The sequence below is a fragment of the Heterodontus francisci genome, chromosome 2, assembly GCF_036365525.1.
Source record: "Heterodontus francisci isolate sHetFra1 chromosome 2, sHetFra1.hap1, whole genome shotgun sequence".
Lineage (NCBI taxonomy): Eukaryota > Metazoa > Chordata > Chondrichthyes > Heterodontiformes > Heterodontidae > Heterodontus > Heterodontus francisci.
This window is the reverse complement of record NC_090372.1, coordinates 200153660-200179985: the sequence shown is the minus strand read 5'-3', so window position 1 is coordinate 200179985 and position 26326 is coordinate 200153660. Positions and strand designations below refer to the sequence as shown.

Sequence of the window (26326 nt, the reverse complement as noted above, 5' to 3'; positions counted from 1 at the left end):
ACATTAGCTGCAAGAGTAGGTCAGAGGCTGGGAATTCTGCAGCATGTAACTCACTTCCTGACTCCCCAAAGACTTTCCACCATCTACAAGGCACAAGTCAGGAGTGTGATGGAGTACTCTCCACTTGCCTGGTTGTGTGCAGCTCCAACAACACTCAAGAAGTTCAACATCATCCAGGGCAAAGCAGCCTACTTGGTCGGCACCACATTCCCCACCTTAAGCATTCACTCCCTCCAAAGAGGCTTCAAGGGAATTTCGGCAGGCTAAGTGAGTGCAAGAGCATGGCAGATGGAATATAATGTGGAAATATGTGAAGTTATCCACTTTGGTAGGAAAAACAGCAAGACAGAGTATTTCTTAAATGGTGAGAGGTTGGGAAGTGTTGATGTCCAAAGGGACCTTGGTGTCCTTGTTCACAAGTCACTGAAAGCTAACATGCAGGTGCAGCAAGCAACTAGGAAGACAAATGGTATGTTGGCCTTTATTGCAAGAGGACTTGCGTGCAGGAGTAAAGGAGTCTTGCTGCAATTGTAGAGAGCCTTGGTGAGACTGCACCGAGAGTTATTGTGTACAGTTTTGGTCTCCTTACTGAAGGAAGGATATACTTGCCATAGAGGGAGTGCAACGAAGGATCACCAGACTGATCCCTGAGATGGCGGAATTGTCCTATGAGGAGAGAGTGAGGAGACTGGGCCTATATTCTCTAGAGTTCAGAAGAATGAGAGGTGAACCCATTGACACATACAAAATTCTTACAGGGCTCAACAGGGTAGATGCAGGAAGGATGTTTCCCCTGGCTGGGGGTGGTGGGTGGGGGTCTGGAACCAGGGGACAGAGTCTCAGAATAAGAGGAAAGCCATTATGGACTGAGATGAGGAGGAATCTTTTCACTCAGAGTGTGGTGAATATTTGGAATTCTCTATTCTGGTGGACTGTGGAGGCTCAATCATTGAGTATATTCAAGACAGAGATCAATAGATTTCTAGACAGTAAAGATATCAAGGGATATAGGGATAGTGCAGTTGAGGTAGAAGATCAGTCATAATCGAGTTGAATGGCGGTGCAGGCCCAATGGGTCGAACGATGTACTCCTGCTCCTACTTCCTGTGTTTCTGCCACTGACGCACCATAGCAGCAGTATCATCGACAAAATGCACTGCAGTAACTTGCCTTAGGCTTCTTCAGTTGCACCTTCCAAACCTGTGACCTCTATCACCTCGAAGGACAAGGGCAGCAGACGCATGGGAACACCACCACCTGCAATTTCCCCTTAAAGTCACACACCATCTTGACTTGGAGCTATATCATTGCTCTCTCACTCTCTTTGGGTCAAAATCCTGGAACTCCCTACATCACATGGACTGCAGTAGTTCTAGATGGCAGCTCATCACCACCTTCTCAAAGGCAATTAGGAATGGGCAATAAATGCTGGGCTTGTCAGCTATGCTTATCCCAAGCATGAATAAAAAAAAGGCACTTCAGTGTAGTACTGAGGGAGTATCCCACTGTTCGAGGTGCCATCTTTCAGTTTAGACATTAAACCTTCTGCCTTCAGGTGGATGTAAAAGATCCCCTGGTGTTATTTTGTAGAAAAGCAGGGAACTTCCCTCTGGCCAATATTTAGCCCTTAAGCAACATCACTAAAAGCAGATTATCTGTCTATTAAGGATTGTGTCTTTGAATCTTTGGAATTCTCTACCCCAGAGGGCTGTGGAAACTCAATCATTGAGCAAGTTCAAGACAGAAATCGATAGATTTCTGAATACTAGCGACATCAAGGGATATGGGGACAGTGGGGAAAAATGGTGCAGAGGTAGATGATCAGTCATGATCTGTTTGAATGGCGGAGCAGGCTCGATGGGCCAAATGGCCAACTTCTGCTCCTATTTCCTATGATCTTATGATTATCACTTTCCCCTTTTTGGGATCTTGCTTTGTAGAAATTGGATGCATATATTAAATCAGTAACTACACAAATACAGTAACTGCGCAAATGACTACTGGCAACACCTATGCAGTCATATTCAGCTGGCCTCAGACACTGGAAACATCAGAGGAATGTATGATGGCATTAAGAGAGCTTTTGGGCCAACCATCAAGAAGATAGCCCCCCTCAAATCTAAATCAGGGGACATAATCACTGACCAACGCAAAGAAATGGACCGCTGGGTTGAGCACTACCTAGAATTGTACTCCAGGGAGAATGTTGTCACTGAGACTGCCCTCAATGCAGCCCAGCCTCGAACAGTCATGGATGAACTGGACATACAGCCAACAAAATCGGAACTCAGTGATGCCATTGATTCTCTAACCAGCGGAAAAGCCCCTGGGAAGGACAGCATTACCCCTGAAATAATCGAGAGTGCCAAGCCTGCTATACTCTCAGTACTACATGAACTGCTATGCCTGTGCTGGGACGAGGGAGCAGTACCTCAGGACATGCGCGATGCCAATATCATCACCCTCTATAAAAAGAAAGGTGACTGCGGTGACTGCAACAACTACCGTGGAATCTCCCTGTTCAGCATAGTGGGGAAAGTCTTTGCTCGAGTCTCTCTAAACAGGCTCCAGAAGCTGGCCGAGCGCGTCTACCCTGAGGCACAGTGTGGCTTTCGTGCAAAGAGATCGACTGTTGACATGCTCTTCTCCCTTCGTCAGATACAGGAGAAATGCCGTGAACAACAGATGCCCCTCTACATTGCTTTCATTGATCTCACCAAAGCCTTTGACCTCGTCAGCAGACGTGGTCTCTTCAGACTACTAGAAAAGAGTGGATGTCCACCAAAGCTACTAAGTATCATCACCTCATTCCATGACAATATGAAAGGCACAATTCAACATGTCGGCACCTCATCAGATCCTTTCCTTTCCTGAGTGGCGTGAAACAGGGCTGTGTTCTCACACGCACACTGTTTGGGATTTTCGTCTCCCTGCTGCTTTCACATGCGTTCAAGTCTTCTGAAGAAGGAATTTTCCTCCACACAAGATCAGGGGGCAGGTTGCGAGTCCAAAGTACGGAAAGTCCTCATCAGGGAACTCCTCTTTGCTGACGATGCTGCTTTAACATCTCACACTGAAGAGTGCCTCTCATCGACAGGTTTGCGGCTGCCTGCAATGAATTTGGCCTAACCATCAGCCTCAAGAAAACGAACATCATGGGGCAGGACGTCAGAAATGCTCCATCCATCAATATTGGCGACCACGCTCTGGAAGTGGTTCAAGAGTTCACCTACCTAGGCTCAACTATCACCAGTAACCTGTCTCTAGATGCAGAAATCAACAAGCGCATGGGAAAGGCTTGCACTGCTATGTCCAGACTGGCCAAGAGAATGTGGGAAAATGGCGCACTGTCACGGAACACAAAAGCCTGAGTGTATCAAGCCTGTGTCCTCAGTACCTTGCTCTATGGCAGCGAGGCCTGGACAACGTATGTCAGCCAAGAGCGACGTCTCAATTCATTCCATCTTCGCTGTCTCCGGAGAATACTTGGCATCAGGTGGCAGAACCGTATCTCCAACACACAAGTCCTCGAGGCGGCCAACATCCCCAGCTTATACACACCACTGAGTCAGCGGCGCTTGAGATGGCTTGGCCATGTGAGCCACATGGAAGATGGCAGGATCCCCAAAGACACATTGTACAGCGAGCTCGCCACTGGTATCAGACCCACCGGCCGTCCATGTCTCCGCTCTACATGAAGTCCTGTGACATTGATCACAAGTCGTGGGAGTCAGTTGCCAGCGTTCGCCAGAGCTGGCGGGCAGCCATAAAGGCGGGGCTAAAGTGTGGCGAGTCGAAGAGACTTAGCAGTTGGCAGGAAAAAAGACAAAAGCGCAAGGGGAGAGCCAACTGTGTAACAGCCCCGACAAACAAATTTTTCTGCAGCACCTGTGGAAGAGCCTGTCACTCTAGAATTGGCCTTTGTAGCCACTCCAGGCGCTGCTCCACACACCACTGACCATCTCCAGGCGCTTACCCATTGTCTCTCGAGATAAGGAGGCCAAAGAAACTACACTTCAAAAGTGTCTCATTGGCTGTAAAGCACTTTGGCATGTACTAAGGTCATGCAAGGTGCCATATAAATGCAAGTTCTTCGAAATTTTTAATAATTTACATTCTTAAAATGGAAAATTGGGCCTTTGGGGATAATTTTCTATGGAAGGAGCAGGTTTGTGTCAATTATCTTATGGATTAATGTTCTGTGGAAAATGGTTGTTGAGGTATTATGGACAGCATTTATGCTTATTCACAAATGTCAGAGAGATTTAAGACAGTGGTAAATCTTTTAAACTGGTGAAGTAAAAGCATCATTTCTTTGGGGGTTGCAATTAAATGTAGCCATGCTATAAATTCTCAGCAGTCACTTGGCATATTCCACTGGAGTTACAAGCCAACTCAGGACTTAATACACACCAGCTGACTGTGGTCCCAAAGATTAAAGGAAAATCATGATGCTCCCAATTTTAGCTGCAGCCACTGTCCTTTTGCAGGAGACATAAGTTGAGAAAGAGGTTGGCCACACAAAACAAGGAGTGAGAGAAAGGAACAATGGGAGAAGAAATTCATCCCCATCTTGCCTTTTAATTCATACTATCAGAGAAACCAGGAGCTGCTGTGCCAGGGATTAAAAGTCTTAGTTTTACAGATTTTATTATCGGAATCCTCTTGGTTCCACAACATAACTGCGGGCTGCTGTAAGCCTGAACTGGCCCACTCCATGCCTCCCCCATGCCCTTGCGGGCTGGCTCGGAGCCAGACAGTTTTCCTAAGGCCCTGACTCGTGAGCTGCATCACGATGTCCAATTGGCATTCACAGCTCACCGGTTTTATCTAGATCAGGCCCGAGGCCCAAGGCCCAGCAACTCTCTGACTGATAACGTCAGGCTCGCACTCTCTTCATAACACCCATTCCGCACCAGGTGTTGGCTGTGCTGCAATTTTTCAACCAATACCTCTGAAAGATGCCATATTCAGGTTGAACAGAGCAGCTGTGTACAGAGGGACATGTAACACAAGAAGATGATTTATAAGTATCATCTGTGGCTCCAAATCATACTTCCTGTTGGGGTGAATATTTAATAGCTACAACTTCTTTTAAGTCTTTCTGGCTGCCCACTACTGATTTCTATGGGATTGGACAAGGTGCCACATCCAGTTGTGGTTGCGAAAGGATTGGTGCCTTGTTCATTACAATGCTGCCAGATTTATTCCTTTCCCCAAAAGTGTTGAGAAACAGCAATAATTTTACACCACTGCTAGCTTCCACACAATGTTATCAATTTTATCCATGTCGAGGTTCATTAAGAGAATCACTGAGAACCAAGGAAGGGAATCTGACCAAACTACCCAATTCTCTCCCAACCTCCTGTACCAAAACAAAGGCTTCCCCTTTCCCTGTTCTTTTGTGCAGGAGGGAGAAAGAGGGTGGTGAGTGAAAGAGAAGAGACGATAACAGACAGAGGGAGAGTGTGGAGATTGAAGAGAATGGACGATAAGAGTTGTGGAGGATATTGGACACTGAACTGAAGCTGCTTTCTGGTTAATTAAGAACATTTGTGATGGGATTCGGAAATGAGAAGTTATCATACAACAGGTTGCAGCATTTTGAAAACAAAAATGGTACAAGTGTTTTAATTTAATCTATTTATTTCACAGCAACATGCGTTCCAAATTGCTTCAGTAATTCAGGATGAGCCATCCAACTGGGCAAGGTCCACAGTAGCAAATTTAACTCTAGTAGAGAGAAAAGGCACATGTGGCAAGTTGCCTAGGAAATGACACCAGTGCAATGAATGTTGGTTCTTTTTTTTTTATTCATTCAGGGATGTGGGCATCGCTGGCTATGCCAGCATTTATTGCCCATCCCTAATTGCCCTTGAGAAGGTGGTGGTGAGCTGCCTTCTTGAACCGCTGCAGTCCATTTGGGGTAGGTACACCCACTGTGCTGTTAGGAAGGGAGATCCAGGATTTTGACCCAGCGATGGTGAAGGAATGGCGATATAGTTCCAAGTCAGGATGGTGTGTGACTTGGAGGGGAACTTGCAGGTGGTGGTGTTCCCATGAATTTGCTGCCCTTGGCCTTCCAGTTGGTAGAGGTCGCGGGTTTGGAAGGTGCTGTCTTAGGAGCCTTGGTGCATTGCTGCAGTGCATCTTGTAGATGGTACACACTGCTGCCACTGTGCGTCGGTGGTGGAGGGAGTGAATGTTTATAGATGGGGTGCCAGTCAAGCGGGCTGCTTTGTCCTGGATGGTGTCGAGCTTCTTGAGTGTTGTTGGAGCTGCACCGATCCAGGCAAGTGGAGAGTATTCCATCACATTCTGTTTGATAAAAGTCATTTCTATTAATAACATAATAAATGTTACTCTCAGATAATAAAGCTAAGAAATAACAGATGTTACAAATACTTATATTTAAAAATAAACACAATTATTTTCCTGTTCAGGTACTTGTATTTTTTCAAAGATCTTAAAAGGTGGCAGGACATATTGAGAGAGCAGTTAGCTAAACATATGCGATCTTGGCTTCATAAATAGAGGTATTGAGTACAAAAGCAGGAAAGCTATGCTGAACATTTATAAAGCTCTGGTTAGGCTGCAACTAGAGTATTGCATCCAGTTCTGATGTGAGTGTCCTTGAGAGGGTGCAGAGGAGATTTACCTGAATGGTTCCAGGGACAGGAGATTTTAGTTACAAGCTTAGGTTGGAGAAACTGGGGTTGTTCTCCTTGGAGCAAAGGAGATTGAGGGGACATTTGATTGAAGTGTACAAGGTTATGACAGGTTTAGCTAACATACAGAAAGAAAAGCTGTTCCCATTAGCTGATGGTATAAGGACTAGAGGACACAGATTTAAGGTTTTAGGCAAGAGATGCAGGAGGGAATGTGAGGAAGAACTTTTAATGCAGCGAGTGGTAATAACCTGGAACTCGCTGCCTAAGAGGGTGGTGGAAGCAGAGACAATCAATGACTTCAAAAGGAAATTGGATACAAATTTGAGTGAAATAAACTTGCAGGGCTACGGGGATAGAGCTGGGTAATGATACTGATTGGATTGCTCCACAGACATCTAGCATGGACTTGATAGGCCGAATAGCCTCCTTCTATGCCACAATGGCTGTATGACTCTATGATTATAGGTAGGCCCGTTACTCAAATCGATAAGCTAATTAACATGACATCATGCTGTAAGTTTCCAAATACTTAACAAGCATGCCGCAGTATTCATGAAACTTGAAACTCAAAGTTGCTCAAAGGAATTCCTATATTAGTTCATTCATAAATATGAATTGCACAAATAACTTCCATTACATGTAAAATTGCAAATAATGCATCTATGAACATGTCAGACAAAATATGATGTGAAATATTTGAAATGTATCAGAAATAATTACACTGTCCAGCTGCTCCTGCCAGCAGTCTAATGGCTGGAATTTCATGAAGAGGTACTGGCCCCGCCCACCAGCTGGAAAACTGCGGGTAAGCATGTCTCCACCGGACCTGGAAGCCACAACCGCATTTTACGTGGCTCAGGCAATTAACTGCCTGCACTCATGGCTTCCACCCCTCTGAGGCAGGTTGTCCTGCCTCCAACAGCTGCCAGCCAATCAGAGGGCTGGCAGCTCTTCAGTCCCAGCAGTACCACCGGGAGCGGTGGCCTGTGCTGGGACTGCACCCAGCACAAAAAGGAACCATGGACGCCAGTCTCGGAAGCAAGTAGGTGGGGTCAAAGCTTGCCGGGGCAATCGACCAGGCGCAGCCGAGAGGGCAATCAAGAGGGCAGGGGGTGGTGATCCAGCAGGAGCAGCCTGTGCCACTGGGGGGCCCCCCATTAGGCACAGCATGCCCAGTCAGGAGGGTCCCCCTCAGCGCGGAAGGAGGCCGTCAGGTATTACAGGGCGGCTTTGCCGGGTGGCGAAGTGCCCACCCACTGCTTGTAAAATACCACCAGCAGTGGGAGGAAGCTCTTAAGTGGCGACTTAAGGGCCTCAATTGGTCTAAGGGTGGACAGGCGTCCTGCCACCTGCTCTGCCGCTGTTAAGATACCACTGGGGGGTGGGGGGGAGGGCGGTGGGTAAGCATGGCACCAACTGCTATCCCAAATGATTTTACCCCTCACCCTGCACCTCCCAGTTTTCTCCCAGGGTGTGTTTAGGGTGGGGGGTGAGGGGGTGGTTAAATTCTGGCCCATCACTTTCACTAGTTACAAATCACAAAGGGCGTCCTCTGTGACTGTGACCATGGTACATTATTCCTCCTTGACCTCCTCGACCCTTCTGCAACACAGTTAACCATACCATTCTCCCCCAGTGATTCCCCTGTGTACTTCAACCCAATGGATCTGTCCTCATATGATTCAACACTTAACTATCAATCATAGTCAGAGCAGCTATAGCAATGGCTCTTCTTCCTACCAGTGCACTGATGCCTCCAAAGTCTCCCAAGGCCCTTTAATTGGCCCATTCTATTTCTCACCTACTTGCGCCACTTGGCAGCATCATCCAGATACATGAGGTTATCTTCCACATGTACGCTGAGGAGACCCAGCTCTACCACTCCATTGCTGCTGTGTTGTCGGACAGCTTGTCCGACACCCAGTCTTGAATGAGCCATAATTTCCATCAATTGAACATTGCATAGACCAAAGCTATTGTCTACGGCCCCACCATAAACTCTGTGCCCATGCCACAGAATTCCTCCGCATCTGCAGCTACTGTTTCAGGCTGAACTAGACTGTTTGTAACCTCAGTGTCCTGTTCAACCACACAGTCAGCATAGAATCATAGAATGACAGACGGAGGCCATTTGGATCATTGTGCCTATGCCAGCTCTTTGGTAGAGCTATCCAATTAATCTGTCATCTGTTTCCATATTCTCCCTACCACAAAACTGACTATTTCCACTCTGTACTGCCACCTGCCTCCATCCCTATCTTATCCTAGGTGCTACCAAAACACACCTCCAAGTTCGACTATTCCCATGCTCTCTTGGCTAGCCTCCCATTGTCCGTGCTCAGTAAACTTCTAAACCGCATCAAGTTCCATTTAACCCTTACCCCTCTGGCTGCTTACCTATATTGGCTTCTGGACACCCCACCCCACTGCTAATCCTTGTGTATAAAACCCTTCCTGGCATTTCCCCTTTCTATATTTGTAACTTACTCCTGAGCTTCTGACACCATAAGCTGAGTTTTAACTCCAGGTCATTGGTCAGGTGAGTGTTGCTGTGATTCACTGTCCCAGAAATGAGGCCCAGGGTATTTTAATTCCTGAGTCTTATTTAAATCCCGCCAGTTGATTTACTCTCCAGTGGAAGTGGCGGAAAACCAGACAGGTGTCAGCCTGTAGTAGGTAGGTAGCCAAACAGGATGAACAGATACTTTGGGGGAGGGTTGTAGGACTGAAGAAGATTGGGAGGGGTAAGGCCAAGAAGTGATTTAAATGTGAGGATATGCATTTTAAATTGGAGGCATTGGGGGACTGCAAGCCAAGGGAGGTCAGCAAGCACAGTGTTGATAGGTATATGGCACAAACAGCTGTTGTATTCTTAATGCTGAGGGATACAGATTTTTGTTCCAGGCTTTTTCCTTTCTCCATGAAGGATATCAGAGGCATTTACTGCACAGAAGAAGGCCATTCGGCCCTTCGAGTCCATGCCACTGACTTAGGTTAGGATACAAGCAACAGTGTTTTGGATGAACTGAAGTCTATGGCAGGTGGAGAATGGGAGGCATTTCAGCAAAACTGGAGGTGAAAGGGAATGGATATGGGTTTCAGCAGCAGATGAGCTGAGGTAGGTGCGGAAGCAAAAGCCCTGATGGAGGTGGATTAAGGTGGTCTTTGTGACTGAGAGGATATAAGGAGCAATTTTAATCCCACTCTTCTGTTGGAAACCAAGTTAAAATTTCCCAAGTTACTTACCAACCCACTCTGAAGCTACGAGGCGCTAACTGTTCCTTGGATTATTAACCATTACACTACTGTACACTAATAGGTAACTGCATGATAACTCGAAAGGAACATCTATAGAGGACTGATCAGGGAGCCACAGATAAACATGAGCAAATTTTGCTGTTGACGCAGGGGTGGGGCTTCTGTAACAGAACGCAGATTTTGTGGCCAAAAATTAGGAGAGCAGTCCGGAAACTGGCCCCTGAGATATTTTACCACCAGAGATGATGAATCCAGGGATACCAAAAGGTAAATTCATAATAGGGAACAGAAAGAACATCTTCATACAAAGGATGATAAATTCCTGGATTGATCTAACACACAGGATAGCAGCGAGACAGACTTTCAAGTTGTCCGAACGTCAATTGGATGCTATGCAGGAAGAGTTGGAAGGTTGAAGGATCAAGCTTCGGTGGGCTAACTGGCATTTCCTTGACTGTGGGGTCAGGCATAAAAAAAGATTAAATCACATGTGTGGAAATTCAACTGAGATTTAATTTCAGTGATTTTATTTGTAATATTAGGGCGCAGTGGTTAGCACCGCAGCCTCACAGCTCCAGGGACCCAGGTTCGATTCTGGGTACTGCCTGTGCAGAGTTTGCAAGTTCTCCCTGTGACCGCGTGGGTTTTCGCCGGGTGCTCCGGTTTCCTCCCACAGCCTAAGACTTGCAGGTTGATAGGTAAATTGGCCATTGTAAATTGCCCCCCCGTGTAGGTAGGTGGTTGGGAATATGGGATTACTGTAGGGTTAGTATAAATGGGTGGTTGTTGGTCGGCACAGACTCGGTGGGCCGAAGGGCCTGTTTCAGTGATGTATCAATTAATAAATGAGGGTCAGCATTTCTGATTCCTTCATTATGAGTCTTTCTTTGATTCATGGATTTTATCATCTGTTGCCTTTAAATGTCTTGTCATTAAATTGTCACTTGCTAGTGGGGGTGATTTGCAGTCATCATACTGCTAATCCTTGTACTTTAATCTTGTATTCATGTAGCGTCTTCAGAGAGCTCCACTGTTTAGTAAAAGTCAGATAGCATAGCATGTATTGCTATTATACTGCATAAATTATATTGTATAAATAGGCTATTCTACTAAAATAGGAGACAGAGGATTTCCTGTGAACATGTTTAAAAACTTTGCAATATTAGCATACAGTACTCTCAAGATCCTACAGAATTATATCACCTTTACAATTTGTTCATAGCAACGCCTAGGAAAATGCCTGACATTGTTAGAAACTATTCAATTCTGAGTTCAGAATACTTTTTCCCAATGTCTTTCAAAATGTTGTCTTGGGCAATTTTTATTTGTTTTTTCCAATCTTGCTTTAACGTATAATTATTAAGGTTCTTAATTGTCAACATGAGTGCAGGTAAAAGTGAATTCAGTCATATCACAGATTTCCATAACTCCAATGTACTTATTCACTGTCATTGCATATAACCATTAATCTCCTCGATATTACATCATACCTCAACTTTGTGCATATTGGCCACCGCATATCCTACATTACAACAGCGACTGCACTTCAAAAGTTCTTCATTGCTTGTAAAGTGCTGAGGGATCTTTTGAGGTCATGAAATGCACTATATAAATGCAATTCTTTCTATTGCATGGGACTTGAACCAAACAGCAGATGCAATACCATTGTTTTCTGTCCCTGCCCAAGTCCAATTTCACACTTGCCTTATCACACACCTTCCCTTTTGTCCTCTTCCTCACCACACTCTCCCTTCACTTGCTTAAAACCTATTACATTTCTAACCTTTGCCAGTTCTGATGAAAGGTCACAGACCTGAAACTTTAACTCTGCCTCTCTCTCCACAGATTCTGCCAGACCTGCTGAGTATTTCCAGCACTTTCTGTTCTTATTCCAGTTTCATCCCCCATGTGTTTCTCTTCTTAAAGTGAAAGTCGGAATCTACCTGGCTCTGCCAATTATCTCAATTGCTTTCTGTTTGTGCGCAGATACTGAACTGCTGTATCGCACCTCGGACGGAAATCTGGAGAAACTGAACATTGAAACCATGGAAACGACACTATTGATGAAAAACAGGAAATTTGTAAGCATTTCTTACACTTTTTTTTTAGAATTAACAGCAGTCACTACAGAAACATATGGCAGAAAGTGGGCAACTATGTAACAATTAATGTTGGGATCCACTGTAAAACCATTTCAAGGTTTCACAAAAGTGCAATAAGCAATTGGTAAAAAAGCGAGGCTTTGTTTTGTAACAGTGTGATATTTTGATGGAAAGTCATGGTGTTTTTTAAAACAAGCAGTGTATCAGTGCACCCTAGGCAGTTGATTTCAGTGATCAAAAGGTTTTTGTGTAGGTGTTCAGCTGAAGTCTGTGAACTTGAAGTGGGATGATGTCCTGTGTGTGGCAATTGCAGCAAACACGTCAATACATTTAGAAAAAAAGAAAGCATATAAACCACCTTTGCATATTCTTTGGATGCCTCACAGTGGTTTACATCTGTTGTGCAGGCAAGAATAGCAGCTAAATTAGCAACATCAAGATCACAGAAATAAAAATCAGATGAAGGACCGATTAATCTGTTTTAACAGCATTGGTTGAAGATTAATGTTGATCAGGGCACTGAGAAAGTGCCCTGCTCCTTTTCAAATAGAGCCACAGGATCTTTTAAGTCTGTCTGAACAGGCAGATGGAATATCGGCTTAATGTCCCATTTGAAAGACGTAACCTCCAACAATGTGAGCCTCCCTCACTACAGCCCTGAATGTCGAAATTATGTACTCACATTCCTGCATTGGTACTCAAACTTTTTGACTCACGAGGTGAGGCTGCACCTCACTAGCATGACCTCAGCTCATCAGCTGCTGAAACCCTCATTCATGACTTTGTTACCTCCAGACTTGACTATTCTAATGCACTCCTGGCCAGCCTCCCACATTCTCCCTCCATAAACTTGACATCATCCAAAGCTCTGCTGCCCATATCCCAACATACACAAAGTACTGTTCACCCATCACCTTTGTGCTCACTGACCTACATTGGCTCCAAGTTAAGTAACGCCTCTATTTTAAAATTTTCATCCTTGTTTTCAAATCCCTCCCTAGCCTTGCCCCTCCTACCTCTGTAACCTCCTCCAGTCCCACAACCCTCCAAGATATCTACGCTCTTCTAATTCTGGCTTCTTGAGCATTCCTAATTTGAACTGCTGCATCATTGGTGGGCGTGCCTTCAGCGGCCAAGACCCTAAAGTCTGGAATATCCTCCCTAAACCTCAGTCTCTCTACTTCTCTTTGCTCCTTTAAGATGCTCCTTATAACCTACCTCTTTGACCAGACTTTTGGACATCTGCCCTGATATCTCCTTCTGAGGCTATTCAGTCCATCGTGCCTGAAAGGCCTTTTGAAAGACCCATCCAATTAGTCCCACTACCTTGCTTTTTCTCGACAGCCTTGCAATATTCTCCCATTGAAGAATTTATCCAATTTTCTTTTGAAAGTTAGTATTGAACCTGCTTCCCACCACCCTTTCAGGCAGTACTTTCCACATCAGAATAACTTACTGCATAAAAAATTTTCTCCTCATCTTCGTCTGGCACTTTTGCCAATTATCTTAAATCTGCGTCCTTTGGTTAGCAACCCTCCCGCCACTGGAAATAGTTTCTCCCCATCTACTCTATCAAAACCCTTCATCATTTTGAACACCTCTATTATATCTCCCCTTAAGCTTATATCTAAGGAGAACAATCCCAGATCCTTTCATCTGTCCACATAACTGAAGCCATTGCAGGGCTATGGGGAAAGAGCAGAGGTATTGGACTAATCAGATAACTCTTTCAAAGACACGAGGAGGCAGATTACCTCCTGTGTTGTATGAATGTATGAACTCAACCTTAGCAAGACAGCTTCTTAAACAAAGGTTGTTAAAAAGTGTAATAATTATTTAGTGATACTTCAGTGAATTGGATATATGTTATGAATTTTCAACCTCATCGCAATGAGGAATGTCAGCAGTGAGAAATGTCCTATTTTTCCACTTTCTGTATCCATTTTAAGCATCAGACGACTCTCAGGTTCAATATAGCGTAACAAAATAAAATTGCTTTTGCTCTGCCGCCACATTGAGCCATCATGGATTCTGAGTGCATTTGTAGATGAAGTCCCAGAGTGCATGCAGTTCTTTATTTTTTAGTTGCCACTCTCGTCAACATGCCAGTGGGAAATTGAACTTGAGACTGTCCAAATTCAAGTTGTAAGAGGAGACTTTCAAGTCAGCAGTACACGCTGCATCTGAAGCCAAGCTCCTGAGCTAAAGACCAGCACAGTAACCACTTTCACCATCTACTCCTTGTGACATGTAACACTTGTACGAATGCTTGACTTGGATGTGCTTTCTTCATCTTATGCTATAGATAACTCTCATTTGTATTACTATTTGAAAATTTGGAAATATAGGTCAGGATTATCCTGCCCTTGGAGACGGGAATGGAGGTTGGGGACAGGGGGTGGGTGGGTGGTGACAAACAAAATGGCAAGGAGGGCCTCTTCCCTCTTCCAATTTTGTGGGATAAGAGGGCCTGGCGCTGCGTGGCAATGCCATCAGGTGAGATCTGGTGGCCTTGTAGCAGGGTCAGGGGTGTCCCAGCTTTGGGGGCAATCTATGACCCCTGGAGAGCTCCCCTGGCTGTGATGGCTGCAACCCCGGGAACACTACGCCCCACCCTCATTAACCCCCCTTTCCCAACTTTGTCACTGGGGCCATTCCAGACTGGCTCCAATGACCCCAACCCCACTTACCTGTGTGCCGGGGCTCCTTCATCTTCAGCCCTGCAAGCCAGCTGCAGTACTGGCAGTGGCCACCGCTGCTGGTACTGCAGAGCTGCTGACCCTTCAATTGGCCAATAGCTCTGGAGGCGGGAGCTCATCCCTTCAAGGGATGGTGTCCCTGACAGCAGGCAGTTTATTGGCTCCCTGCCATTAAATAGCAACGGGGGGGTCCAACAGAGGGCCGAGGCGGGTTCTTATCCCACCTTCCGGTCTGCTGCCAGGACCTCCATCAGCAGAATAAAATCCAACCCATACTGTGTAGATTTATTTTTTATAGATTTACTTCATGGACATATTCAAATCTTGTTGACAAAGAGATAGAAGCAGATCCATTTTAATCACTTTCTCATTTGTATTATAATAATATCAATGAGAATCACAGGTGTTCAGGTTGAAGAGTTTAACTTCAGACAATCACAAATTTTTATAACCAGTATTTATTTCAAATTATTGCTGCATCCTAAACTGCAGAATTAATCAAAGCTTTATGAGCTAGTTAGAGTTTGGTATGCACAACTTTCCTAAATCCTGCGAGTTAATTATTATAGAATTGTTATAGCTTTTTATTAAGTAGGTGTTAATTATTTATAGCGGTGTTATCAAACTGTCAAATTTTTATAGGTGGACAATTACCGTTTAGTGACAGATTAAGTAAGAGTTGATGGCAGACACTTGAACACAAGTGTTAATGTCTGTAGATTAATCAGCAGGTTCTATCAAATGCACTTTTCAAATTTAAACACAAATTAATCTACTCATTGTTCACAAGTACATTTTACGAACAATGTAATAGATTTCAGTCTGAATACTCTAGAGCACAATAAAATATGGCTTGGATCTAATGATTCTGATAATTGTGCAGTGTTCAGGGTGATTTTCATCTCCACTCATCCTTAGCATGGCCTGGGCAGCCTTCTGGCAAAGCAACCCCCCCACCCCCCCCACCTCACCTTGCACTGGGAGGCAGGGCAGAAATAGGGGCACAAAGGCAGACTCCAGCCTAACTAGCCTTCTGATGGACAGCGGGAGCCATGAGTCCGCAAAATCCAAAGATTATGTCATCGAAGGAAAGATTTGTATTTATGTCATGTTTTTCACACTTACAGCCAATTACATAGAATCGACAGCACAGAAACAGGCCATTCAGCCTAACTAGTCTATGCCAGTGTTTATGTTCCATACAAGTCTCCTCCCATTCCTCTTCATCTCACTCTATAAGCATAACCGTCTATTTCTTTCTCCCCCATGTCTTTATCTAACTTTCCCTTAAATAAATACATTTAAAGTGTAGTCGCTGTTGTAATCATAGAATGATACAGCACCAAAGGTGGCCATTCAGCCCATGCTGGAAATGTAGGATACGCGGCAACCAATTTGCACACAGTATAGTCCCACAAATAGCAGTGTGATAATGATCAGATAATCGTCTTTCAGGGGTTGGTTGAGGGATCAATATTGACCATGTCACCAGGAGAACTCTGCTGCTCCTCTTCAGTATAGTAGTATGGCATCTTTTACATCCACCTGAAACGGTAGACAGGATCTAGGTTTAATGTCTTGTCTGAAAGGCATCTTCAGGGGTGTAGCACTCCCTCATTACTATACTGGTGTATTAGCCTTGATTTTGTGCTCAGATCCTTGGAGTGGGACAATTTACATCAAAATATGGACTTTCTAAGTTTCTAAATTTGTGGATGTCACTAAATTGGCGGTGCTGGGGGTGGGGGTGATAATCAATACTGAGGACGGCTGCAACAAATTACAGGAAGACATTAACACGCTTACAGAATGGGCAAATAATTGGCAAATGAATTTCAATACAGATAAATGTGAGGTAGTACACTTTGGTAGGAATAATAGGGAGTTTAAACTAAAATGGCAGGGGGATGGGAACCTTTGCAAGGAGTCAGAGGAGGGAGGATCAAATACAAGAGCAAACGACAGTAAGGGGAATAAGAAAAGTGATAGGTAGAGAAATCAAGGGCCAGAATCAAACAGGGCCACAATGAAAAATAGTGGGAAGGGGACAAGTAATGTTAAAAAGACAAGCCTTAAGGTTTTGTGACTTAACGCGTGCAGCATTCGCAATAAAGTGGATGAATTAATCGTGCAAATAGACGTAAATGGGTATGATATAGTCGGGATTATGGGGACGTGGCTGCAGGTGACCAGGGATGGGAAATGAACATCTAGGGATATTCAGTATTTAGGAAGGACAGATTCAGGGATAAGACTCGGAGGGCGGAGTACCGGAGCAGTGAGTATAAAAACCTTACCTCGGGGACTCGCGGCCTAGTGCCAGGGAGAAGACTCGAAAGGCGGAGAACCGGAGCGGTGAGTGTAAAAACCTTACCTCGGGGACTCGCAGCCTAGTTCCAGGGAGAAGACTCGGAGGGCGGAGTACCAGAGCAGTGAGTATATAGAGTAACTTACCTCGGGTGGGAAAAAAAACTGAAAAAGCGACGTCACAGGAAAGCTGTGACCTGATTGGCTGGTAGGGAATCTGCACTGAATTTGAAAATAAAACATTGATAAACTAATTAACCCTAATTAACTAATTAATTAATAAGTAGAGGAGTAACTAAACCGGTGGGAGGAGATTACTGTATTTAGCATTTAATATTTATAGTAGAAATCTAGCGCTAGGGACCATATAGTTAATTGTAACTTAATTTAGGAAGGATTTAATAAGTATTTATTTCAAATTAATTTATTAATTAGTGCTAGAAATGTCAGTTAGAGGGGTAAAGTGCTTCACCTGTGAGATGTGCGAGGTCCGTGACGCTTCCAGCGTTCCGGACAACTACATCTGCAGGAAGTGTACCCAGTTGCAGCTCCTCACAGACCACATGGATCAGTTGGAGCAGCAATTGGATGCACTTAGGAGCATGCAGGTGGCGGAAAGCATCATAGACAGGGGTTTTAGAGACGTGGTTACACCCAAGGTGCAGGCAGATAGATGGGAACTGCTAGAAGGGGCAGGCAGTCATTGCAGGAATCCCCTGTGGCTGTCCCCCTCTCTAACAAGTATACTGTTTTGGATACTGTTGGGGGGGATAGCCTATCAGGGGAAAACAACAGCAGCAGCCAGAGCAGTGGCACCACGGCTGGCTCTGTTGTTCAGCAGAGAGGGACAAAGCGCAGAACAGCAGCCGTTATAGGGGACTCTATAGTCAGGAGCACAGATAGGCGCTTCTGTGGACATGAAAGAGACTCCAGGAAGGTATGTTACCTCCCTGGTGCCAGGGTCAAGGATGTCTCTGAACGGGCAGCGGGCATTCTGAAGGGGGAGGGTGAACAGCCAGAGGTTGTGGTACACATTGGTACAAACGACATAGGCAGGAAGAGTGACGAGGTCCTGCAGGGGGAGTTCAGGGAGTTAGGTAGTAAGTTAAAAAACAGGACCTCTAGGGTTGTAATCTCGGAATGTGCCAGTGAGGCTAGAAATAGGAAGATAGTGCAGCTAAACATGTGGCTAAACAGTTGGTTTAGAAGGGAGGGTTTCAGATATCTGGATCATTGGGATTTCTTCCGGGACAGGTGGGACCTGTACAAGAAGGACGGGTTGCATCTAAACTGGAGGGGCACAAATATCCAGGCTGCGAGGTTTGCTAGCGTCACTCGGGAGGGATTAAATTAGTGTGGCAGGGGGGTGGGAACCAGAGCAGTAGGTCAGCAAGTGAAATAAATGAGGGGATGTAAAACTGAGAGAAAGAGCAGGCAGGGAGATGTTGCTGAGCACAGCGGGACTGGTGGTCTGAAGTGCATTTGTTTCAATGCAAGAAGTATAACAGGTAAGGCAGATGAACTTAGAGCTTGGATTAGTTTTTGAAACTATGATGCTGTTGCTATTACAGAGACTTGGTTGAGGGAAGGACAGGATTGGCAGCTAAATGTTCCATGATTTAGATGCTTCAGGCGGGATAGAGGGGGATGTAAAAGGGATGGGGGAGTTGCATTACTTGTTAAGGAGAATATCACAGCTGTACTGTGGGAGGACACCTCGGAGGGCTCATGCAGTGAGGCAATATGGGTAGAGCTCAGGAATTGGAAGGGTGCAGTCACAATGTTGGGGGTTTACTACAGGCCTCCCAACAGCCAGCGGGAGATAGAGGAGCAGATATGTGGACAGATTTTGGAAAGATGTAAAGGTAACAGAGGTGGAGGGGCGACATGATAGAGGTTTGCAAAGTTTTGAGCGGCATGGACAGAGTGGATAATCAGAAGCTTTTTCCCAGGGTGGAAGAGTCAGTTACTAGGGGACATAGGTTTAAGGTGAGAGGGGCAAAGTTTAGAGGGGATGTGTGAGGCAAGTTCTTTACACAGAGGATGGTGAGTGCCTGGAACTTGCTGCCGGGGGAGGTGGTGGAAGCAGGTACGATAGCGATGTTTGAGAGGCACCTTGACAAATACATGAATAGGACGGGAATAGAGGGATACGGTCCCCAGAAGTGCAGAAGGTTTTAGTTTAGGCAGGCATCAAGATCGGCGCAGGCTTGGAGGGCCGAGTGGCCTGTTCCTGTGTTGTACTGTTCTTTGTTCTTTGTAACAGGGTTGTAGTGGTGGGTGATTTTAACTTCCCCTATATTGACTGGGACTCACTTAGTGCCAGGGGCTTGGATGGGGCAGAATTTGTAAGGAGCATCCAGGAGGGCTTCTTGAAACAATATGTAGATAGTCCAACGTGGGAGGGGGCCGTACTGGACCTGGTATTGGGGAATGAGCCCAGCCAGGTGGTCGAAGTTTCAGTAGGGGAGCATTTCGGGAACAGTGACCATAATTCCATAAGTTTTAAGATACTTGTGGATAAGGATAAGAGTAGTCCAGGTGCTGCTTCACAAACCACTGATAACCTCCAGGCGCTTATTCATTGTCTCTCGAGATAAGGAGGCCAAAGAGAGAGAAGTCCTCGGATGAAGGTGCTAAATTGGGGGAAGGCTAATTATAACAATATTAGGCAGGAACTGAAGAATTTAGATTGGGGGCGGCTGTTAGAGGGTAAATCTACATGTGGGAGTCTTTCAAACGCCAGTTGATTAGAATCGAGGACCGGCATGTTCCTGTGAGGATGAAGGATAAGTTTGGCAAGTTTCGGGAACCTTGAATAAAGAGGGATATTGTGAGCCTTGTCAAAAAGAAAAAGGAAGCATTCGTAAGGGCTAGAAGGCTGGGAACAGATGAAGCCCTTGAGGAATATAAAGAAAGTAGGAAGGAACTTCAACAAGGGGTCAGGAGGGCTAAAAGGGGTAATGAAAAGTCATTGGCAAACAGGTTTAAGGAGAATCCTAAGGCTTTTTATACGTATATAAAGAGCAGAAGGTAGCCAGGGAAAGGGTTGGCCCACTCAAGGACAGAGGAAGGAATCTATGCGTGGAACCAGAGGAAATGGGCGAGGTACTAAATGAATACTTTGCATCAGTATTCACCAAAGAGAAGGACTTGGTGGATGATGAGTCTAGGGAAGGGTGTGGAGATCGTCTGGGTCATATCGATATCAAAAAGGAGGAGGTGATGGGTGTCTTGAAAAACATTCAGGTAAATAAGTCCCCAGGGCCTGATGGGATCTACCCCAGAATACTGAGGGAGGCAAGGGAGGAAATTGCTGGGGCCTTGACAGAAATCATTGTATCCTCATTGGCTACAGGTGAGGTCCCAGAGGACTGGAGAATAGCCAATGTTGTTCCTTTGTTTAAGAAGGGTAGCAAGGATAATCCAGTAAATTACAGGCCGGTGAGCCTTACGTCAGTGGCAGGAAAATTATTAGAGAGGATTCTTCAGGACAGGATTTAATCCCATTTGGAAACAAATGGACTTATTAGCGAGAGGCAGCATGGTTTTGTGAAGGGGAGGTCGTGTCTCACTAACTTGATTGAGTTTTTTGAGGAAGTGACGAAGATGATCGATGAAGGAAGGGCAGTGGATGTTGTCTATATGGACTTCAGTAAAGCCTTTGACACGGTCCCTCATGGCAGACTGGTACAAAAGGTGAAGTCACATGGGATCAGAGGTGAGCTGGCAAGAAGGATACAGAACTGGTTCGGTCATAGAAGACAGAGGGTAGCAGTGGAAGGGTGCTTTTCTGAATGGAGGGCTGTGACTAGTGGTGTTCCGCAGGGATCAGTGCTGGGACCTTTGCTGTTTGTAATATATATAAACGATTTGGAGGAAAATGTAGCTGGTCTGATTAGTAAGTTTGCAGCTTGGAGGCTTGTGGCTTGGAGTGGAACTTGCAGGTGGTGGTGTTCCCGTGCATTTGCTGCCTTTGTCCTTCTAGGTGGTAGATGTCGTGGGTTTGGAAGGTGCTGTCTAAGGAGCCTTGGTGCGTTGCTGCAGTGCATCTTGTAGATGGTACACACTGCTGTCACAGTGCGTCAGTGGTGGAGGGAGTAAACGTTTGTGGATGGGGTGACAATCAAGCAGGCTGCTTTGTCCTGGATGGTGTCGAGCTTCTTGAGTGTTGTTGGAGCTGCACCCATCCAGGCAACTGGAGAGTATTCCATCACACTCCTGATTTGTGCCTTGTAGATTGTGGACAGGCTTTGGGGAGACAGGAGGTGAGTTGCTCACTGCATGATTCCTAGCCTCTGACCTGCTCGTGTAGCCACGGTATTTATATGGCTACTTCAGTTCAGTTTCTGATCAATGGTAACCCCCAGAATATTGATAGTGGGGGATTCAGCGATGGTAATGCCATTGAATGTCAAGAGGAGATGGTTAGATACTCTCTTCTGGAGATGGTCATTGCCTGGCACTTGCCACTGATCAGCTCAAGCCTGGATATTGTGGGTCTTGCATTTCTACACGGACTGCTTCTGTATCTGAGGAGCCGTGAATGGTGCTGACTATTGTGCAATCATCAGCAAACATCCCCACTTCTGACCTTATGATTGAAGGAAGGTCATTGACGAAGCAGCGGAAGATGGGTTGGCACAAATTTCAGTGATTGGTGTATTTGTATTCCGAAATCTCTTTGTTCCTCTACCCCACCTAAACTCACACTTCCAAGTCCTAGGTGACCTCCCTATTCTTCCTCCCAAAATGTATCTCCTCACGTTCATCTGTGTTGAACTTCATTTGCCAATTATTTGCCCATTTTGCAAGTTTATTAATGTCTTCCTGTAATTTGTTGCAGTCCTCCTCAGTATTGACTATCTCCCCCCAATTTGGCGTCATCTGCAAATATAAAAATTGTTTTTTTGATTCCAGAGTCCAAATCGTTAATGTGAATTGTGAACAGCAGTGGACCCAGCACTGATCCTTGTGGAACACCACTTCCCAACTTCTGCCACTGTGAATATCTACCCTTTAATCCCACCCTCTGCTTTTTGTCTTGATGCCAGCGAGTAATCCATTCCCCAGACTCCACATTCCTATTCATCGGTCTATTATTGAAGGCCTTTTAAAAATTCAGGGCCAGAATTTTACGTTGGCTGTGCCCACTGGCCAAAAAGTCAGGGGAGAGCCCACCTCCACTGGGCCTGGGGAGTCACGCCAGGATTTTATGCTCTCCGGGCCCTTAATAAGCCTTGGGGGGGACTTCCACCTCCTTGAGTGAGGAAGTCCCGCCTGATGGAGCTGCTGGCCAATCAGCGGGCACCCAGCCATTGCAAGCAAGTGAAGGACAGCCCCAGAACCAAGGTAAGCTTTTGGGGCCTTGCCATGGACAATCGGCTGGGCACTGGCAAGGCAAGGGGGGTTGGTTAGTGTGGGGGGGGATGGGGCGGTTTGTTGTGCGGTGGGGGTGGTTGGGGCTTCGTAGGCGGCCCTTCATAGGGCACAGGGTATCCGATCAGGAGGGCCCCCCCACCCCAGCCCTCAAGAAGGCCGCCAGGTTTTACCTGGCAGTGTTCTTGGGACCTTTGCCGTCTGGCCTTCATGGATAAATACCAGCAGCGGTGGGAGGAGGCCCTTAAGTGGCAGATAACTTGCCACTTAAGGGCCTTGATTGGCTTGGGGCAGGAGGGACGTTTCTTGCCGCTGCCGCCCCATGTAAAATTGCAGCAGCGGGAAAGGCGTCGGAAACAGCCCCGCCCCCACCCCCTCCCACTCAATTTTATGGCCCTGCCTGCCACCAGCCCACTCGTAGGGAGGCCGTAAAATTCTGGCCCTGATAAATTACATCTACTGCATTACCATTGTCTACTCTCTCTGTTCCCTCCTCAAAAAATTCAATAAGGTTGGTCAAGCAAGATTTTCCCTTTTGAAATCAATGATTAGTATTCATTATTATATTTTTCATTTCTAGATGTTCTTCTGTTATCTCCTTTAGTAGGGATTGCATTATTTTTCCTCCCACTAATGGTAGGCTGACTGGTCTATAATTCCCCAGGCATGTTCCGTCCCCCTTCTTAAATATCGGAATTATGTTAGCTATCTGCCAGTCCTCTGGCAGTACACCTTCCTCTAATGAATTATTAAATATGTGTAGTAGTGCCTCTGCTATCTCTAAATTCTTTTAAAATGTGTGGATACAATCCATCTGGACCAGGGATTTTATCCTCTTTAAGTTTGATTAGTTTATTCAATACATCCCCTTTTTTATTTTAGATGGACATATCTTATTACTCATCTCGTCATTGAACAGTTTGGTGACATTCACTGGGTATCTATACTGAAGAATCTCCACTTGGGTGAATTTGCAGAAACTTTCTCCACCCAGCCCCCCCACTCCACCTCCCCTTCTGACCTCCAGCAGGATTTAAAAGATTGTCAAAATTATTAAAAGGTTTTGCGAATAAATAGTGAAAGATTTTCCACTGGTTGGTGAATCAGTAAAGTGAAAAGTGATTATCAGCAGAAGAAAATAGGGAAAGATAGAAATTTCTTTTTCACACAAAAGGTTGTGAGAACATGGAAAAAGTCCTGAAAATTCAAGATTCTTGGCCAAGTTTCTCTTTATTTCTGACATCCATGTGAAATCAATTGTTTATTGTTTGCTTATACCTTCTCTTGAAACCTGAAAATAATGGAATAAACTTACCATCGAACAGGAATTAAAAGGCAGGCAGGGAGGCCCAAACTCTGCAAAGATGTTGGAGAAAGTGCCAAACAGAAGGGTGAGTTAGAAAGGGGACAAATAATCTAGGGGAAGCTCTTGGGCTGCATGACGAAAGTGTGCAATATCAGCGTGTGTCCATGGTGTGCCCACAGTTCTCGCCAGCTGCAGAGGTCAGGAGGAAAATTGCAGCTGGCAGGTAGGACCTGTGCCAGGGCAGGTGGGTGGTGGTGGGGAAGCAGATTCCATTTCAAATTGCTTAAAAATAGCCGAGGATGATGAAACCAAAGTTAAAAACGGATGGTCCAGGAACAACAAATGAAGAGAATTTAGGGGCGTGATTCCCACGACAGAATACTATTGGACAACACAAAGTCTCTGGCTGAGCTGAGATAATGAGAGGGTCATAAAAAGGCAGAACCTTTTAAAGACTTTATAAGTGTAGAAGCCAATTACTGTCCAGTTACTGGAAACAGTGTAAACCAGTGCCACCTTTTTTCAGGTGTTTGGAGAGGAAGGCAAAAGATCAGATTCCATGGTAAAATACAGATGACTAAACATCCATTAAAAGTGGAGTACTTGAGTGTTGATGAGAAGACAGGGCCAGGTGGATTCTATCCAAGCTTATGGAAATGAGGAAAGCTTGTGACAGAAATTTGTCACAGTTCAGTAAACACACAGATAGCACGAGACCTCTTGAAAATAGCTAGTCTTGTTGCAGATTTTAAAGAAGATCAGAAACTTGATCTTCAGGCCTTTTAACTAAATATTTATGGTAGGAAAAACACTGGAGTCACATGATTAAGTGCGGATCAGGAAGGCTTTTCAGCTCAATTTTAGCACATCCACCTGGAGAAACCTAAAATTTCCTCCGACTGTCTAAAATGATGTCACCACCTGACATAAATTCCTCTGAAAATGGCGACTCCACGGGAGGCAACCACAAGTAAAAGAAGGACACCATGGAGCAAATGGGTGTCAACTAAAGGGGAAGGATAATGTTGAAACACAAAAGTAATAGGAGCAGGGGATAAGGCAGCTTCTTTTAATAATTGCTGCTTTTATAGCTACATCTGAGAGTCCCAAATGATGTGTTGCCACCCAGGTGCCAAAGTAAGGAAAATAATAGCATGGCTCAAAAGGTTTGATAGAAAGGGAATAGACAAAAGTCACGGTTGATATTGGAACCAAAGTCATAGAAAGGAATAGAACCAAAGTCCTGTGGAGCGAGTTTTCAGAATTAGAAGCTTGATTAAAGATCAGGGTCTCTGGTTAGTAATCACAGGATTATTTCCAGTTGCACAGGCAACTACAAAATTAGCACGGTATGGGAATGTTATGCTTTGGGATGCCATGGGCCTATTTTTCGTGAATAGGATCTAAATGGCCAGACCTAGGGCTGATTTTTTTTGTCACGGAGGTGGGAAATAGGAGCTGAATCTGTTTTTGGGTCAGAAACCTGCCTCTGGTGGGAAACTGATTAAAGTTCAGGTTTTCGTGGGGGTGAGCCCTTGACTGGTTTCCTCCCCACTTAGGGCTAGTGGTGGTGAGAACGGAGGTCAGATGAAGTGTGCAGCACGTTTTGACAGCTACAGCAGTCATCACTGAGGCTGCTGGTTGTCTTGGCAGAGAGATCAGCGGTTTGTGCCAAAGCCTTCCACTTAATCAGAGGGAAGCGAGATGTCACATGGGAGGAGGAGGCCTCGCACCTGGGGCAGGGCAGATCCTCGCTTCATCGATGCCGACTTGGCTCTAATGCTGGAGGCTGTGAGGGAGAGGAGGGAGATCCTGTTCCCGAAGGGTGGCAGGAGGAGTCCACCTCATCGTGCAGCAGCGCCATCTCTCTGTTCACTGTCATCTCCCTCCACCTCTTTTTCGTCATCCACCTCTCTTACCTCCTGCTCCTCTCCTAATGAGCTGTCTCCTTCCAGGGCCTCACTGTCCTCAAGGTCCACACCTCTCTGGAGGACCTTATTCTGGTGAGTGCAGCAGACCACCACAATGACCGAGATTCTTGCAGGAAGGTATCAGAGAGCATCAGCCAACCAGTCCAGGCAGAGGAATGGGATCTTCAGAAGCCAGATGGCCTGCTCATTGTTTGTCCTGCTGAGCAGGTGACATTCCCTCTGCAACTCTGTCTGGGGGTCCCATAGAGGGGTCAGTAGCCATCTCTTCAAGGGATTTCCCTTGTCTCCTAGGATCCATCCACACACTTTGGGGGTTGGAATGAAGATCTGAGGCAGCCTGGACTGGCAGAGGATGAAGGAGTCATGGCAGCTGCCAGGAAGCTCTTGTCATGGTCGTAGACCAGTTGGCTGTTGAGGGAGTGGAAACCTTTCGTGTTGATGGATCTCACTGGATGCCTTGATGGCCACAGGGGTGCAATTGATGATGCCCTGCACCTGGGGGAATCCAGCAAGAGAGGTGAAACCCAAAGCCCTCTGTCGCTGTGAGACCGTGTCTTTCGTTAAATGAATGTGCCGTCTAGCTATGGCAAAGAAGGCATCAGTGACTGGTGGTTTGCAGATGTTATTGTGATGCCATTAAGGTCCGCAGCTGCTCCTTGGAAGGAACCTAACA

The 26326-nt window shown here is 45.6% G+C and overlaps 1 protein-coding gene across 2 annotated transcripts in view; it reads left to right on the top strand.

Annotated features, from left to right (window-relative positions):
* The window catches only part of dpp6a (dipeptidyl-peptidase 6a), a 1544902-nt gene that overhangs the window by 1086889 nt on the left and 431687 nt on the right, over window positions 1-26326 (top strand). For both annotated transcript variants that reach the window (XM_068015021.1, XM_068015020.1), the window contains exon 4: window positions 11916-12010. In XM_068015021.1, the coding sequence (XP_067871122.1) occupies window positions 11916-12010 (95 nt within the window). The remainder of the gene's footprint in view (window positions 1-11915; window positions 12011-26326) is intronic.